We start from the raw sequence: 19,311 nt of genomic DNA on the forward strand, positions 1-19,311 counted from the left end.
CCCAGGCTCAGAGGCGGGGACCTTCGCCACCCCCGCCCCCCTGCCGCACAGTGGGCCCCCCCCCCCAAGGTCACCGCGCACCCGCACACACAGCCCCCCAGGGCCACAGGGCACTTCCGCCTGGGGCAGCAGCGACAGAACAAGGATCACCCACGGGGCATCTTCCCCGTCTGTGGGAAATGTTCAGGAGTCAGATCTGCCCTCTCGCGGGGAGACCTCCCCACATGGATTTCGAGTGACAGGCTCTGGGCTCCACCCGGGGTGCCGGCCAGCGCACGTCCCAGAGCTGCGCCTAGCATGAAGGCCGCTCCCGGGGTGGCACCGCGGGGCCTGGCGTGACCGCCTCTCCATCGGGTGGCCACCCGGGGTCCCGCTAACCCTGAGCTCCACAGAGGGAGGATGGTCAGGGATCGCATCTCACGTGGACTGGGGGGCTCTGGGCCTGACGGCATGGGCATCCAACAGAACAGCACACGGTGAGGACACACTGTAAACTCATCAGTACTCGCAGGGACAAAGAAATCTGGGGTCTGGATGTGAGCTTGCCAGGGTTTAGCCTTTGAGACTTAATTCCTCCCTGGAAATTGGATAACAGAGGAGATTTATATTCAAATCTGGAGTACACTGCCTTGTTTATACACTATCACTTAACCTCACAGCAGAATTTCTGATGAGCCAGGTTGAACAATATCCCTGGATATAATTCAGGATGGGAAATAAACTGCAGACTGATTCTACAGCCCTGGGCAGAGGTCTTGCAGATTATGTAGCTAATGTTCAGTTCCAACAAATTCCAGAGCCATCAGGGTGCATTCTATTACCCTCCCCTGGTGGTCCCAGGTGAACAAAGGTGTGGGGTCTTGGCTGGAGCTGGCCCATCCTGATGGGCTGTGGATGTCCTCCTCTCCCTCTCTGAGGGGACTCAGCTGGCACCACTCCTGGACTTTCTCTATCCCCAGAATACACACCGCAAGAAGGCAACTTATCAATTGCTAAACCTGGCAGGACAGAGAGCCGATGGGTTCAGCCCTCCTTCCACTTTTCCGAGCCGGCTAAGCCACCAGACAGGCTGCTCCCCCTTGAAGGCTCTGCTGCACGTGAGGGGGCCCGCCCTGCCCCGGCACTGGCTGGGTGGGTGGGTAAGCCCGAGTAATCCTGGGATTCGGTCAGCCGCTTTATTTGGCTCTCACACCAAGATAGGATTTCAAGATTCTCATTTAGAAGAAATAAAAGTTATTCTTCGGTGTCCATCTGCCACTATTTTGTTTTATTTCTCAATTTCTTCAAAACCCAGGTAGGGAAGATAGGGTTTCTTGGAAATCCAAACAATGAGAAAAGAGTAACACCTGAGGGCCTTTAAAATTTTTAAAACAAAAAACTCTGTATTTAGAAAGGAACAGAAGAGATTGATGGGCTGTGGCCTTGGCATTCTGGATTTGGGTCCCAGGCAGGGAAGACTGGCTGGCCTTCAGACAGGCTCCCACCCAGGTGACAAGATGGGGCTCAGAGGGCAGCACCCAGCGAGGCAGGGCACAGCGGCCAGCTCAGGGAGCCCAGGCTGTGGGTGACCCTGCACAGTGGCCAGGATGCCTTTGAAGGGCACACCAAGGACATTCCAGAGCCAGAACACCGAGTGAGAAGATGTAAGGGAAAAAAACATTCTGTGGCCCCAGCAACAGCCCCTCTGGGAGATATGTGGTACACGGGCCAGCCCTCCTGGCGGGTGCCTACTTCCCAGCAAGACCCCACCAGTGTAGCACCTCCCACCGGTTTTGTCTGCTCAAGACCTGGACACCAGATGTACCTCTGGGACATCATCCCCGGCGCCTCGTCCACAAATGTACCTGCACACACACCTGGCAGAGAAAACACCCGCTACATGAAGCCGTGAAGGCAAAGGCACACACAGGATACCATATATATATATATATATATATATATATATATATATATATATATATATTTTTAGGATACTATATATTTACAGAAATATTAACAGTAATGAGATCACTCCCTTCACAAACACTTAACATTCACGTCCTTTATGAGATCTGATTTTATGTCTTTAAAAAAGAATACTATAGGGGAGCCTGGGTGCTGTAGGTAAAGCATCTGCCTTCAGCACAGGTCATGATTTTGGAGTCCTGGAATCGAGCCCCACATCCGGCTCCCTGATCAGAAGTGAGCCTACCTCTCCCTCTCTCTCTCTCTGCCTCTGTCCCCTGCTCGTGCTCACTCTCTGAAATAAATTTTAAAAATCTTTAAAAAAAATTTTAATTAAAAATAAATAAATAAATGAATATAATATACCAAACTTACAAGTCTGAGGAATACAGTGACCTTTTGGGAATGTTTTCTAGAACGTAAAGTCTGTATTCGCAGAAAACAAAGCACAGACGCGGCCTGCCTTACATCTGTGGCCATTCCACCCACACTGTGGCAAAAAGAAAGAGCATTTTCTGTGTTCTTCAGGAGAAAAGCAGAATAATGTTTTCTAAAGGAGCACTGCAGAGATGAGCTGAAAATTAAATTCCCATGGGCTTAGCTGGCATCCCTACGGCCCCCACCTGCTAGAGCGTGCAGCCAGGGGAGCAGCAGGAGTCCCTCCTTAACACCTGCGATGAGGAGCTGCTTCCCCGCCCCATCCCTGGAACACGGCTTCTTTCCTGTGTTCAAATCACAAGCAGCCCGCCCCTCCGCCCTGGGGGACTTGCCTCTGGAACAGCCCAGCAAATTCTTTTCTCAAACAATAGCCTGAAAGACTTCTGTGTCTGCCATCTCTTACAGGTGCCCCCAGGCCATGTGGCACAGCCCCAGACAAAGTGGCCCACCACCCAGGTCCAGCAGCACAGAGGTCAGAGAGCAAACTGCTGCCGCAGCAGTACTCAGCATTCACCTATCAGACGTCACTCCAGCTGCTACAAGTAACGTAGCCGTCTAGTTCGGGGCAGAATGGTCGGACCGTGCACTCTCCTTCATCTCCCCGAGAACCACTTACTTCATCTTCCCAGTGGCCAGGCGACATGAGGTGTCCCGGCGGAGGTGGCATTACAAGAGCAGGTCTGGGACCGCCGTCCTCAGACGGGCTTGGGTGCAAGGCCAGCCCTCCTTTTGGCTGATGGCTGACCCCCGAGATTTCAGGAGTGTCCCATTATTCCCTAACAAATAAGAATGGTTCACTGGGCCTCACCCAACAGCATAGCTTATGCTGAACTGCTTTCCTTCTGGGAGTCTGGAATTTTGGAAAGTGCCAGAGGGTGTCGAGGTGATGAGCTCTCAATAGAACCCAGGCACAGAGTGTCTAACGAGCTCCCAGGTGGACACTTCACACCTGCTGTCGTGACTAGCCGCTGGAGGTATTAAGTGTGTCCTGTGCATCTCCACCAGGACAGGACTGGAGAAGGCTTACCCCGGTTTCCTCTGGGCCTCCCCACGTGGCTGGTTCTGCTTTGTGCGCTTGTACTGGAATGAATCACGGGCATGAGTACAACTATACACTGATTCCTGGGAGGCACTGAGCCTTGGGGTGGCCTTTGGGTACCCTGACATAGTTGGGGAGAAAAACAAACAGGGCCCTTGTGTTCACAGAGACCAGGTAAGCAAATGTTCATCACCCAGGCCACATAAGTGCATGTGAAGGGATCACTGTGATCTAGGGAGCCCTGCCTGCCATCACAGAACAGAACAGGGAGCCCCACCATTTATGTGTCATGCTGAGGATGTGAAGCCTGAGCAAAGCACAGAAAGAGTAGAGCAGTGTGCAGGACACACCCTGGCAGCAGCCCAGAACAGGGCACCTCCCAGGAGGGGAATGAGGGCCAGGACAGCTGGAAAGGCAACAAGGAAGCTGTGGGAAGGCAGGAGAAGACCATTCTGAGGCTGGGAGACCATCTGGGAGCAAAGAGTAAGACCAGAGCAAAACCATGGAATGAAGTTACTGACATGGACATGGGGAGCTACCACACTTATAAGATCTGCATTTTGAGAAGATGGCTCTGGCCACAAGGCATGGAGTAATAGAGGGGCAAAGAGGATGCAGGGGTGTCAGGTGCCAGACCAATGCCCTGATCTAGGCCGAATGACAAGGAGAGCCTCTCACTGAAGACGCAGGTGGCCCAAATCATCCAAACTGCTTTCAACGACCTGTATTAGTGGTTGGGTTTTTGAACTTGAACATAGGGCTTTTCATTTATTCCTATTAGCTTGTTCACTTGATTGGTTCTCGGGTGGCATTCCAGGCAGCTGAACTCATTCTGAATCTTGATTATGTCATCTATCACATTAGCTGTCCCTCCAAGCTTAGAGGCACTGGTTAAACTTACACCTCAATGTCTTCATTAGAGTCTCAGAGAAGAGGGGGAAGGACAAGGGCAAGGACAGAGCACCACAGCACGTCTCTCAGAGACCCACACTCAGGTGGAAGAGGGTCGTAACAATATATCAAGCCAACTCCTCACTTTCTTAGCTCGAACTTAATTTCTCTGCTCTCCTGTCTTCTCATCTGTAAGTGAGACAGGAATGGCCACTTCACAAGGCACTAGTGGGTGTTAAATGAGTCGCTAGACCTAAAGAACCTGGACTGTCCCTCTCAGCACTCACCTTCCACGGTGACACCAGGCACAGGACAGCGGTGGAGATGGAGGCTCCTGCTCAGCCTGACACAGTACCCAGCGCTCTCACTGTCAGCCACTCCAAAAATGGGGACGATGCTAAATGCCTGTTATCAGCCACTGACCTCCATTTTGGCAAATTGTGGAGACAGTAGAAAAACCAAGGTTGTCAAGGGTCTGAGGGGAAGACAGGATGAATGGATGGAGCACAGGGGATTTTTTAAGGCCCTAAAATCACCCTGTGCTGCTGTAATGGTGGACACATATCAGTATGTATTTGTTCAAACCCAGAGAATGTGCAACACCAAGACAGAACCCTAATTTCTACTCTGGACTCTGGCTAGTAGTAACAGATCAGTGTTGGCTCATCAGTTGTACCAAATGCACCACACTCATGCAAGATGTTAATAACAGAAGCTGTGTCTATCAGAACATGGTGAGGGGGTACATGGGAATCATATTTTCTGCTTAGTATTTCTATATACCTAAAACTGCTGTAAAAAATGAAGTCCATTCATTTTGTAAAATAGTCAATTCATCCAAAAGAACATAAGAAAAAAAGAGGAAATAAGAAAAGATAAGAGGAAAAAAAAAGAAAAGAAAAGATAAAAGGAATAGAAAATAAATAGCAATGTGGCAGCCTAAGCCCCAGCCATACAAATAATTATGCTGGAAACATATGAATGTGTATCAACTAAACACACTTAAAAAGATATAGCAAAATCCAAGTATAAGCTATCTATAAGAAATGCACTTTAGACAAGAAGACACTCACAGATTAGAAGCAAAGGGAGAGAAAAAGATGCATCAAGACTGCCCAAGGAAGATGGAACAGCTATATTAATATCCAATGAGCTGGACTCCAGAACAGGGAAAACAGCAGAAATAATGAGGATTTCATAACAATAAACTAAAATAATCAACATATAAATTAATTAAGAAAACCTAAAAGCTCATCCCACGTGTGTGTATCTAATAAATGAGATTTAAATTATGCGAAGCAAAACCTGACAAAACTAAAAGAGACAAATCAACCGTTATAATTGGAAATTTCAAAAGTCTTCACTCAGTAGCTGAAAGAAAAAGGAGACAGAAAATCAGTAAAAGCAGAAAAGACTGGACTAGCACTATCAACCAACCTGACCTGACTGACATTTATGGAAACCTCCCCCAACAAAGCAGAACATACATTCTTTCCAAGGACACATGAGACATTTACCAAGACAGACCACATGACAGATCTCAGAACAAGTGTCAGTAAATTTAATTACCAATGTTAGAAAGTAAAGACATCACTATAGTTCCTACAGATATTAAAAGAATTAAGGTGTATTATAAACAATATGTCATTAAATTAGACAACTTGTGTAAAATGACCAAATTCCTTAAATGACACAAAGTATTAAAACTGACAAGAGGGGCACTTAGGTGACCCAGTCAGTCAAGCATCTGCCTTTAGCTTAGCATAGTCATGATCTCAGGGTCCTGGGATCAAGTCTGATGTTGGGTTCCCCGCTCAGCCGTGCCCCACCCTCGTTTATGCTCTCTCTCCCTTTCTCTCTCAAATAAATAAATAAAATTGTTTTAAAAAAAGTTTTTTGAAAACTGACAAAAGAAGAAATAGAAGATCTGAAGCCCTACCTAGAGCAGAAATTGAATTTAGGTTAAAAATTTCCCACAAAGTTCCAGGGCAAGATGGTTTCACTGTTGAACTCTATCAAATATTTAAGGAAGAAATAATATGAATTTTACATAAACTCTTTCAGAAATTATAGGCTATCACTTCCCTAGTGCTAAAAAAGAAAAGACTTTAGAAGAAAAGAAAGTGGAACACGATATACCTTATGAACACAGAAGTGAAAAATCTAGAGATATACAAAAATCTAGTATTTCACAACAAAATGGGATTTGTCTCAGAAATGCAAATGGGATTTGTCTCAGAAATTAACAAAGTTAATAAAGATCTTTCACTACATTAACAGGATAAGTAAGAAAAGTCACATGATCATTTCAACAGAAGAAAAAGCATTTGACAAAACACCAACTTATCATTTTTTTAGAAGAATCAACAAAGCAAACTATAATCTGTCATCCTGGTCTTCTTCCACCAGGCCTTAAGAATTCAATCCTCAACCTCTTTATGGCATTATATACCAGTATTGTTCAAATGTAAAGACCTATCAAAATAAACCAGGGTGTTTATTAAAAATATAGACTCCTCGACCATGGAATTTTCACTGTCAGCAACCACCCTGAAAAAGGGCATCTACAAGACGCCAACAGCTACCATCATACTTAATGTTGAGAGCCTGAATGATTCACACCACCCCCCCAACACCAGTATATGGAAGGAGGTAAAAATATCTGCTCATATCACTTGAGGACCTTGACAATGCAGTAAGTCAAGAAAAGGAACTAAAAGCCATGTGATTATATAGAAAGAAGTAAGACTATCTTTATTTGTAGATGACATGACTGTGTACACAGATACTCCTAAGGCATCTACCAAAAAGCTCCTAGAACTAGTGAGTGAATTTAGAAAGATCACCAGAAAGGTAAAGCACATTACATTTTCCAAAAGTGACCACCACAGTATCTCCTATCCCACATGCTCTTTTATTATATGACCATGCCACTCCTGTATCAAGAGATGGAGTCCAATTTCCCTCTCTTTGAATCTGGGAAGACTTGAAACTGTTTCAACCAAGAGTACAGAAGTGATACTATGTGATTTCAGAGGCTCAGTCATGAAAAATGCACCTTACATCTTGTCTGCTGGAAATCTTACTGGGAACCCTGCACCATGATGTAAGAGGTCTGACTATCCTAAGGCCACCATGCTATGAGGCTAGGGAGTCACAGGGGGAGGCCATGAAATAGCAGTCACTCTGCAGTCCTAGTCTCAGAGCTCCCCACCTCCCCTCCCAAGTCCAGGAACCAGAAGGTCACACATATATGAGTGACACTTCAGATGAATCCAGCCCCTAGGCATCAACTTGTACCACCTTTAGGCCTCCCCACCTGAGGCTCCAGACATGGATAAACAATACATGCCATGTCCTAACTGAAATCCTGACTGAAAGAATCTGTGAGCATTATAAAAGAGTTCTTTTAAGTCAGGAAATTGGGAGCAATTTGTTATACAGCAATACTGGCTGGAAAAAGATGTTTCCGTTTACAAAATCAACTATATTTGTATATCCCAACAGTAAAATTTGAAAAACAAAATTTACAAAGTTGTACCATTTAAAGTAGCATCAAAAAAACCCAAACTATTTAGAAATAGATGTAACAACATATGAGCAAAACTCATACTCTGAAAACTACAAAATGTTTGTGAGGATAAATTTTAAAATATCTAAATTTGAAAGCTCAGCATTGTTAATACTGTTAATTCTGGGGAAATTGACATATAGATTCAACATAATCCCATTCAAACCCCAACTCCCATTACTTTTTCTAAGGCTTTTCTGGTAGGAAATGGCTAATGATAAACCTTATATAAAAATGTAAGGAACCAAAAATACTCGTGACAATTTATTTAAAAAAAAAAAAGTTGGGGATCCCTGGGTGGCGCAGCGGTTTGGCGCCTGCCTTTGGCCCGGGCGCGATCCTGGAGACCCAGGATCGAATCCCACATCGGGCTCCCGGTGCATGGAGCCTGCTTCTCCCTCTGCCTGTGTCTCTGCCTCTCTCTCTCTCTCTCTCTCTCTCTGTGACTATCATAAATAAATAAAAATTTTTTTAAAAAAAGTTGGAGGACTTTCTCTACTGGACTCTGAGAAAAGCTACAGTAATTAAGACAGTATGTACTGGCATAAAGATGCATTAACAGATCAATGGAACAGAACAGAGTTTCCAGAAATAGACACACATTTATACACTCATTTGATTTTCAGAGAAGGGGCCAAAGCAACGTCTGGGGGAAAAAACTGTTTTCAACAAATGATGCTATGTTAACTAGGATACCTATATTCTAAAAATGAGCCACTATGCCTTCCTCACACCACACAGAAAAATTAAGTTAAAAGTCAAAACAAAAATTATAAAGCTTCTGGAAGAAAAGCAAAGGAGAATGCCCTGGCATCCTATGGGTATGTGAAAGACTTTTACTTAAATAAGGTTTTAAATTTTAAGTCAGATTTTTTAGCTAAATTAGATTTCATCTAAATTAAAATTTTCCACTCATGAGAAGATATGGTTTTCAAAAACTGGAGTGACATACCACAGACATGAGGAAAGCATTCTCGTGCTCCCCTCACCCTCTACACACACACACACACACAAACACACACACACACACACGCACCCTAGCAAAAGCCTGCCACCCAACACACATGGAGAAGTAGGGAGGGCAGTGCTGGTGAGAGAGGGTGCAGCCCGACCTTGCATGTGTGGCTGCTGGGTATGTAAAACAGTATGGCCCATCCGGGGGAGATGCTGGGCTGTTTTGCACAAAAACCACCTACACTCCCCCAGCATGACCCAGCAAGGCTAGGCACAGAGCAAGAGAAACAAAGCTCACGTCAACAAGAAGACATGTGCCTGAACACTCACCAGAATTTATTCCTAGCAACCGAAGGCCAGAAACAGCCTTGGCTTCTGCCGAAAGATGGACGGATAAACAGGCTGTGATATATTCACACAGTGAAATACTACGTGGTAATTAAAAGGAATGAACTATTCATTCCGGCAACGACATGGATTTTACATTTTTCAATGCTATTGTGAATTGAATTTTTTTAATTTTCATTTTTAAATTGTTTGCTGCTCAATGACTCATTCTTAATGAATCTTCTGCTGCAGCCCAGTAACCACCACACTCTTATCTGTTTAATAAACCTTTCTAAAATATTGCCAAGAATTCTCAATTTTATCGATGAGGTCTCTAAAATCACATCTCTAAAGATCCTTCCCCACACAGAGCATGATTCATCTAGTGCTTGAGATAGGAACACATTTGCGGGGACGGGGTGCCTCCTTCTTCATTTTTCCATCCACGGGGCTGGGCACAAGGCCTGGCTTTCTGTCCCTCCCCACGATGGCTCTGCTGCTCCTTCCATGTGTGGACAGAGCCAAATCAGGGCCAAGTGAGTGAGCTTCCTTCCTCTCAGCCACCTTTCCAAGCAACAGACCAGGCCCTCGCCTCTTCTGTTTCCCAGCTGAGCTTAGCTAGGAGAGAACAATGTCCCCAGGCCTCTGGACGCCCCAGGTTCTGGCTGTCTAAGCTCATTTCTAAGGATCTCGGGCCACCGTCCAAGCAAGCCCTGGGCCCCTCTCCTTCTTGGAGCGTAAACCTCTCCAAGGGCTCCCCGCACCCGTTCTGGTTTCCCGTGATACGTCTGTCCCTTCTCTCTTCACTGGCCTTATCTTCAACAGCTGACACACAGCGGCTGCATCTGAGGGACAGCCTGCAGCCCCCTACTCTGGGGACAGGGCCGGCAGTGGTCCAGACATGCTCTAAGCGAGTCACCACGCCATCACACTCCCAGCCTTCTCTCTGACAAGTTCCAGGATAACACAGCCCCTTCCCCCAATACCCCTGTCACTCTCAGGCCACTGGCCAGTACTCAGAACTGAATCATGCTTCCCCAAGGAAAGAAAACGTAGAAGACTAATTATAAAAGGCAACGGCTCTCTTCCACTCAAAGAGGCTGTCCTATTACGTAATGAATCCAAGAGTAATAGTATGACTGCAGGGGAGGCAAACAGGGAAGCTGTAATTCAGCAAGTACTAGCTGGCCAACAGCCCTGGTGCTGGTGCTGCTAGTGACGTGAAAAGATGGGTGAAAGCCCAGGAAGAAGCCCCCCAAGAGCCTGGAAGGCCTCCCGCACTGCACTACCGGCAGCATCCCCCAGCACAGGGCCGCGTCCAGAACCTTCCCTATGGGTGTTGGTATTGCATCCCGATGGCGGGCAGTCCCCCATGTACAGAGGGGGCTCCAGAGAAGACCCATACCCCAACGTCTCCCACAGCAGGTCCCCAATCCCAAATACCAGAAGCACCCTCGCTGGAGCCCCCCCAAATTATTTTTAAAACTTAAATCTCTGGCCGGGCCCCCGATGTGCCCAGAGAGCAAGGCACACCAAGGGCGAACTCAGGCAGTGGGCAGGGAGCCCGGGTGGGAAGGAGGAGAAACAGGAGGAGGGAAATGAAATGAAACATTCACCTAAATTAAACATCTGAACTTTAAAAGGCATTCACACTGGAAGCTGGTAGAGGAGGACCCTTCAGCAACTCCCCAGCACTGAGGACACTCCCCCTGAAGCCTAGCAGACACAGAACTTAAGCCCATGGCCACAGCTTCCACCCTGAGTGCCCCCCCCACCCCGTACTGGCTGCCCCGTCTGGGCCCAGCCAGCCCCAGCCAATCCCTGTGCCGTGTGAATCTCCTGCTGCACCCTCCACCCGGCAGATCCACGTGGCCCCTTTCACCACAAAATAAAGGATTTTCTCATGACCACGTCCACTTATCAAGACAAAACCATCCGATCAGAATAATTAGCAGGGTCACATGGGTGGACGACTTCCACCCAGATCTGCCGGCCAGACCTCCTAATGAGGTACTGGTGAGACTCTTCCCCGGGCAGGGCTGTCCGTGCACTGCTGGACATTTAGCACCCTGATCCCCATCCACTAGTTGCCTGTGGTACTCCCTAGCCAAGCAAACCCCAAAGCACCCAGACACCCCCCGGCAAACCAAGGGAGGCAGTATGTAGCCCCAACATGGGTACTCACGGCAGCACCACAGAGGAGGCGGCCTGTAGTCTGCCCGGTGCTCTGTCCCCTCCGCTGGCCCTCCCTGCCTGTCCCACTAGCACCTGCTGAGGCTCTGGTATGGGAACGGGTGGCCCCTCCCTAGCCCAATATGCCATCCCCGAGGGCCACACCGATGGACCCCCTTCATGCTCGCAGAGCCAGCAGTAGTTCTGGAGCACCATCGGCAAACCGAGTCCCCCCCCCCCACCGAGACTATTTCACCTGGAAATGCCGCTGCTTCTCCGTTCCCCCAGCACCAATGTCCCTCAGTAAAAAGAACGTCCCCTAAACAAACACATGGTGTGAAGATACCACCCATCAGAAGTGTGTGAGCAGGCCCGAAACCTGGGGAGGGCTGAACTGTGGGGCGTCCTCACTGTAGGGCGTCCTCACTGTGGGGCCAGCCTTGCACTGCAGCCTACTCTCCCCCTCCCCAGGGAATCTGGGTGAGTCCACATCCCAGAGCCACGGCCCAGAGGGAGGGTCAACCCCCGACCCTGGTCTGCATGGCCCTGTGGTAACCACGGCGCAGCCGTTGCTATGATGTCCCGTGCATACTGTGTGCTGGCCGAGGGGTTCCAGGGAGGGCCGGCAGCTCAACCTTAGCAAGTCTGCGGCACAAACTTGATCCCACAAGTTCTGGTCTGCTTGATCTGCTAATTCCTGAGGGGCAGGAAAGCTGGGGCCAGATCCCATGAGTCGGAATCCCAACTCTGCAACTTAGCAGTCCCACAGCGGGAAACACCTTACTGTCCTGTTGCGGGGACACTGAGGTCATAGCAACGGTTCACAAATGCACAGAACTTAGAACAGCGTCTGCCATCGACAGTGGTCTCCTAGCCCTTCTGCCAAATTTCTGTCTCTCCTCCTCCCCGCCTGCCTCCTACACACACTCTCACAAGATACCCTTAAGCACATGCACATGCAGTGTTGTCATAGCAGACATTCGGGATTGTGTCTTCGCTGGCACATTTATCCACTTGTACCTCAGCAATGATACTCTTTATCCCGACTAATGCTTTCCGCCTTAAACTCTATTTCATCTAATAACGCATAAGAGCCACGCTGCTGCCTAGCTATTATTTCAGTTGATCTGCTGCATTTCTCCCAACCCCTTCCTTCATGCTGTTCTATAATCTTATGTTTTCGGTGAGTGTCTTCTAAGTAGCACACAGCTGGATCCTGTTTGTAAATCCAATCTGGCCTAACAGTTACCTTCTCCAGAACCAAATGCATCCTGTCTCATCGGGCCTCTGCTGCTCCTGCTGTGGCCTGTTTCCCATCGAACCGTCCACCCAAACCACACATCTGTCCATCACTGGCCACTGGGAGGTTCTCTGACCTCCCATCCCCTATTTAGCGACTTCACCCTGTTTCTCCAGGTGTGATATTTTAACTCTCCTTCCTCGAGACTTGTTTGTTTAGTGAACATAAGTGCTGGCTCTTTCACGGGGGCTGGAACGTCCCGGCCACCACCCACATGCACAGGGCTCCATCCCGGGTCTGGTGTTCACTCTCTCCTGCCCTAACCTCTCTTCCAAATCCATTCCCTCCCTCAGTGCTGGCCACCCAGTAACTCTCTCATTCTACTTTAACTAACTCCTTCTTCTGCTGTGTCTAATGAATTTTAAATTGCAACAACCATGAGTTCGGTTGCTAGACGTTCTATTGGGCACTATTTAAAAATCTGTGAATTTTTTTTTCAGTCTTGTTCTTCCTGCTAAACCCTTTTTGTATCCTTCATTGTTTGAAACCTCCATGTTTTCTCGGTCCTGCTCATATCACTGTTGTAGGAGGTCAGGTCCCTGGGGGAGATCCTTCCTCATCAAAGCGCCAGTTGATGTTGACTCCTGGCACACGCTTCCTCTGTCTCGTACTTTCTCCAGCATCAGCTCATCCTCAGGGGACTCTTTTATGGGAAAACCATGGGCCTGTGTGGGGAGGGCACCCCCCAAGGCAGCAGTTCTCAGGGGTGGTCAGCCCACTGCTGCCACCAGGACACCCTTTCTGGGGATCCCAGAATTCAAAACCACGTTTCTAATAATAGCAACATAATCTACCTTTGTCACCATGCTGACACCCGAGCTATTGGCACAAAATATGAGTAAAGGGTAGACATGCTGGCCCGAGGCGAGGCAGTGCCACCCACGCTTAGTGAAAAAGGTAAATAAAAGACAATTTTGCTTAAGAACATCCTTGATGAAGTTCCTAATGTTATGATTAATACTGCGTCACACCCCGACCCTCAAACATCTTTTGAATGTTCTGCATGGCAACATGAGAAGAACACAGAGAGCACTTGAGATGTGCACCAGAGAACAGTGATTCTTCCTAAAATAGCCCCTGCTCAACTGTTTGAGCTGTGAGCTGAATCAGATACATTTTTTAAGAAACATCATTTTTACTAGAAAAAATGACTAACGGCAAACTGGTTATTCAAGCTTGGGTCTTTGGCAGACATTTTCTCAAAAATGAACAAAGACTGTCATTTCAAGGAAAACAATTGACACTATGTGTTTCCAATAAGAATATTTGAGCTTTTAAGCCTAAATCTGAATATTGAAGAACTTTTACCCACTCTCTGGGCTAAACAGCTTTTTCTTCCAAGATGGTGGTAACACTAGCAGAAGAGATACCAGAGGACGGAGTGTGTCAGCATCCAGAAGACCTGCACACCTTGACCATCCAATATTCCCCAAGTGGCCAGCATTCGACATTAAAGGACCATGGGTGAGCAGAACACCTGCTCAACGTGCAAGATGGCCCAATGGATTTCAAGCTGAGTACGAAATGTTGGCTGGCATGGCTTCAGGTGTCACACTGCAGGTGACCTTCCGGGAACCACCACGTGGGTAAGCTACATTCTAGATTAACAAGAAAATATCCACAGTCATCAGAGAGCACCATGAAAATTCTCCCTCTCCCAACGGCCTGCCTGTGTGGGGCTGGACTATTTTCACACACTCCAGTCAGAACCAGCACATCACCACAGACTGAATATAGAAGCACAGGTGAGAATTCGGGTGTCTTCTATCAAGTCGGACCTTAAAGAGCCTTACCACAGAGGAACACAGTGCCTTTCTTCTCACTAAATAGCTATGTTTCAGAAAATATTAATTTATCACCAGATTTATTACTTATAATAGCATACAAAGAGTTCATATCATTGTTATTTTAAGATAAATTACTAAATATTTTTAAATTATCTCCGTTTGAGTCTCCAACACAGTAAATACGGGTAGGATTAACCCACATGAGTAAAAGCTCTTTGAGTTCCTCAAGACTTTCTGAGACTATAAAGCAGCCCTGAGACATGAAGTTGGAGAGCCTCAATGAGAGAGCCATTATACTTTTGTTTGAGTAGCACCTGGATTTCCCTATGCAGGACCGGCTTTCCTATTTTTTACCCCTTGATAGGACAGTAAAACCTCAACTGTTATACATTACTATGTCAGCTTATTCCCTTCAAACTTACTAGCGTCCACTAGTGCGGTCATCACTCCTCATTTCTAGAGGACACCCCTCCCGTAGGTAAGCAGTCCAGCTATGCATTTTAGACAATTCTTGCTCAACATCACCCAATGCCTCCAGGCATATGCAGGGAGGGAGCAGCTTCTTCTCATGCCTAGTCTTTCATCCTCCTGGGACCAGAGTCCCCCACCCCCAGAACCTCCAGAATTCTGCCCTGTGCTAGCAGTCCCCTCCCTGCACCCTGAGCTACCAGGATACACATTCTGCAGGGACACTGGTTGGTGACCATGAGCAGCAACTGTACGCAGCAGGTGCTCACCACACGCTGGCCAAATGCAGAACACAGAGTCTTAGCCTGAGGCTCCAAGGTGAGCTGAAAACGTAGTAACCTCTCCAGGAAAATGAGAAGATGTGGTTTTTTGCCCTCTAGAACTTACCCAGCAAAACAGCAGTTACTTCCACTGATTTTAGCGGGACATGATTACAAAGCAGAGCAGAAAACCACAGGCCTTGGGGCTCAAATGTGGGTCCCAACACGTACTCTGACCCCAGGCCACGGATCCCTCTATGTGCAGGGTGTGACGTCTGCTCTGCTGTGAAGCTAAGAGCCACTTGGTACATGTTAGCTGTCACTGCCTCCCGATGCCCCACTGTGACTGCCAATGGATCACAGCTGGTGAGGAGAGCCGCTGCACAGGCCTGGCCCAGCAACTGACTCCCTGTGGTCTCTCTGGCATGTGGATTTAGCGAAACGCAATAGATAGGCCTGAACTTCCTAAAATGCAGGGAACTGGTGAAGGCCAGGCTGAGAGGCGCCACTTAACAAAGCCAAACATAGTTCTCAGTGGCTTTCAACCAGGGCAGTGATGTGATGAAGTGCTCAGGGATGATGGCTCTCCTGTCATCAGGAGAGTGGAGAGGACAGGGCGAGTCCAGGAGCAAGACAGTGAGTGTGGCAACAGAAGCTTCCAGCACCGCAGGGCACTGACACCCAGTCCATCTTTCCTCTTGCTTCTATGTCTCTTAAGACCCTCACACTTGTCCAAACAAAGCAGCAGGGGCACCACACACACCAAACCGTCCCCGGAGGAGCTCGCCTCGTCTCAGAGAACGACAGATCTCCCCAAGCCCCAATGATGCTGGTATCTGGCTGGCACCCCTCAACCCTGCTCAGGCGAGAGCCGCCTGGCCCCCGACAGCCTGCCCAGGGTGGTGAACATGCATACCAGGAGCACCGCCCTTGTCAAAGAGCCATCCCATCAGACAGCAAACCTCAGGTGAAAGATGAAAAGCCAGCATCACTTCCAGCACAGAGCTGATTTTATTCACAAACAGAAGGGGGATAATCGTATATTTAAATTGCAGGAATTCCATCACTCATGATCAGAGAAGTGACATTTGAAATTTATAATGTGTCACATTATGATTCAATCCCTTTTCTAAAGAGGGGGAAAAAAGTCTTAAGTTTTGGGAGAAAGACAAAAACATTAACGTGCAGGGGAATGATCAATCGATGCTTGGGCCAAAATCGAGCAGGCGTATTTTTCGTTGTAAGATGCAAACAAGGTTCGTGTTCTTTAGTTACAGAAAGGGTTTCCACTTGTTCTTTCTCACTCCTCAGTTATCAAAAGTAAGGGGAGCCCACACCATTCTCTCCAGCACAATCATTCTGCCTAATTTATTCAAATTACACCTCAGGATCCAGATCTGGAGTCTACACTGTGTAAAAGCCTTCCTTGGACCCCCTCGGCCCCAGCAGCTGAGCTGAGGCCCCTCCAGGCAGCAGGGCCAGAAACAGGACAGTGACAACAGCTCAGGAAAGCCAGCCTGACGGGAAACACAGGCGACAAGTGCACTACCTCAACTTGTCTCTTGAGGCGGAAGTGCCCCCCTCACTTGCAACGAGAGGGGTCCCAGCACAGCCTCCAGCCCAGGGCAGCCACCTTTGGGATAAAGCCAGCCCACGGAGGTCCCTCGGGAAACTCCGTCAACCAAACCCTGCTCCGGGACTCTACCCCCATGGCCGCCCCTCCACCAAGTCTCACCGCACTCCCAAATCAAGTTTTCGGGAGCACATATCTTCTGCCCTCACCAGGTCTACCCTGTGTCCCACCCCAAGCTCCTAAGAGGCACGTGCCCAACACTCTTCTTCCCCGCAGCAGCATGCGGCACCTAAGAAAGGCATGTCAGCACAGAAGGAGCTGAAAAAGGCCCGCAGCCCACTGGAGGACCTCCATCTACCTCGGCCACTTGTGCTACAGCAAGAGGCTCCAGTCCTCGTTCCTACTCTGTGTAGGGTTCAAACTACTTCCATAAAGTCACCCCTGGCGCTGGGAGACCTGCGGCCTTTCTGCAAAAATCTCCACTATCTGTCCCAACTGATACCAAGTGAAGCAGAGCCCCAGCCATGGGGACAAGGCCTCCAGCAGCTTGTGTTTCCCTCCAGGCCTGGGCACAGTTACGGGTCAAGCAATCAGACTCCCAGCCTGGGGCCCACAGGGGCTCTGTAGGACCGGCTGCTCATAGGCCCAGGGTGACAGACTAGGAGCTGAGGTCCTACGTCAGAGGCCCCGTAAGGGGTGGGCTGCCCTGAATACAGCTCACCAGGCATGGACAATGGAACGGCTTATCAACAACCCATATTCGGTGCTGGTACCACCTGGCATCACGGTCAGCAGAGCCGGGGAGCTTAGAATGTGTGGAGATCAGACTCTGCAGAGGAGGGGAGAGCCTACTCCCTCGGAGTCCTGCTCTGCACCCTGCTCCGAGCACATAGGATTTCTCACACCTGCAACCCCGGGGAGGCGGCACTAGTGCAGGTATAGAAAGGGAGGCTTCAGAAGGCAGCACGCGGCCACAGAGGCAAGCCTGCACGTCGGGCCCAGTGCTCCCCGCAACACTGGCTTCCCATATGGAGCGGCGCCTGCCTGGGGTCCGGGCCGCCAGGGGCTCACCTGAATACCGTCCAGCAGTTTGCTCATGCACCAGTATGTGTCGGCCTCGACGTTGCGCAGCACTTCTGCAGGCACGCGGGAGATGTCGGCAGCATCCACGTCTTCCTCCTCTGTGTGCCAGGAAGCATGGAAAAGACAGCAAGCGGTTAACCCACAGGAAACACGACGGGGCGGGGGCGGGGGCAGGGCGGGCCGAGACCTGCGCCACCGGCAAGGTCATGCTGGGGCTCATTTTTCTTGCTCTAACTAGATGACTCGTAGGCTTCCACCTCATCACTTAATGGCTCTCAATTTTAATACCTAATTAGTTGCAGATAATTAATATTCTGAGTCCTCTCCAATTAATTAACATAATTAACATATTATGAATTATTGCTTCTCAGGCATTTCACATCCCAATAAGAGAGGGCCGAAAAGACTGTTTATTCCTAACACAGATCTGAAAGTGTTTTCATAAAATTTCATGAATTCTGCTTCTAATAGGGTCACATTTTCATTGGACAATAATTTCTCTAAAAACTTGTTCCCAAGGTTGGCGTTTCCAAAACCCCACTGGGCAAAGACCCGTCCGCTGCAGGCGAACACCCAAGAAGAGACAGAACAGGCACCAGTGCTCCGAACAATCTCTTTCCTCGAATATAAAAAAAGCCCACTAAGGGAACAGAACTGAAAAGTTTTAAAATGCAGAACAGACGCTTAATTGAAATGGCTTCTCAGACATTTAAACAAACTAATTTTAGATCCTTACAAAAGCTGCTATCACCCAGCACAACACTCATAAATGTTTTAAAAATTGTGTGTTCCATTTTTTTCATTTTATTTACTTTTGTTTTATTTTGCAAACATGCACAGCATCTTTGCAAAGAAAATGTTCTTAAAGAAAAGAAACATTTCTGCCAAGAATATATTTGGAAAGTTTTAAGTGGGTAGAAATGACAATAATTTTTTTAAGAGTAATAATTGCTGACACTTGTTGAGCAGCTATGAGGTGCCAGGTGTTCCTTTCCATTGATCGAACGTCCTCACTCATTAACCTTTGTCACACATCTGCGGTCACCACTGAGGCACCCCTTGGAGATGGGGTGCAGAGAAACATGACCCCAGGGCAGCCGGTGGTGGTGGATCAGAACAAGGCGCACCATGCAGCCCAGAGCCTGTGGCCGGGACTCCCCAGCACGACGGCGCGATGCTCTGGCACCCGCCTCACACCAGAGCTCGTGGCTACAAGAGCCACAGTGAACCACCTTCTACTCAGACTCTGTTGGTGACACAGACCACAACGGTAACAACAGGCCAGGATGAGTCAGGCCAAGCCCGGCCAGGCCCTCCAACTGGGTCACGCAGGTCTACACAGGCAGGCCTGGCCCTGGACATGCATCCAGCCCAGCTGTGTACAGCTTCGAGGACCTGTCCCAGCCAGCTCTGCTCTCAGGCCTGTCACCGAGCATCCCTGGGGCACCTGGGAGCACACCTATAGGGATTGTGGCCGGGAAAGTCAATCCATCCCCGCTTATTC

At 48.4% G+C, this 19,311-nt stretch overlaps 1 protein-coding gene across 3 annotated transcripts in view; it reads right to left on the bottom strand.

Annotated features, from left to right (window-relative positions):
- TBC1D22A (TBC1 domain family member 22A) overlaps positions 1 to 19,311 on the bottom strand; it is a 334,160-nt gene that overhangs the window by 137,361 nt on the left and 177,488 nt on the right. For all 3 annotated transcript variants that reach the window (XM_038550205.1, XM_038550204.1, XM_038550203.1), the window contains exon 9: positions 17,796 to 17,905. In XM_038550205.1, the coding sequence (XP_038406133.1) occupies positions 17,796 to 17,905 (110 nt within the window). The remainder of the gene's footprint in view (positions 1 to 17,795; positions 17,906 to 19,311) is intronic.

Source organism: Canis lupus, chromosome 10, assembly GCF_011100685.1.
Source record: "Canis lupus familiaris isolate Mischka breed German Shepherd chromosome 10, alternate assembly UU_Cfam_GSD_1.0, whole genome shotgun sequence".
Taxonomy (NCBI): domain Eukaryota; kingdom Metazoa; phylum Chordata; class Mammalia; order Carnivora; family Canidae; genus Canis; species Canis lupus.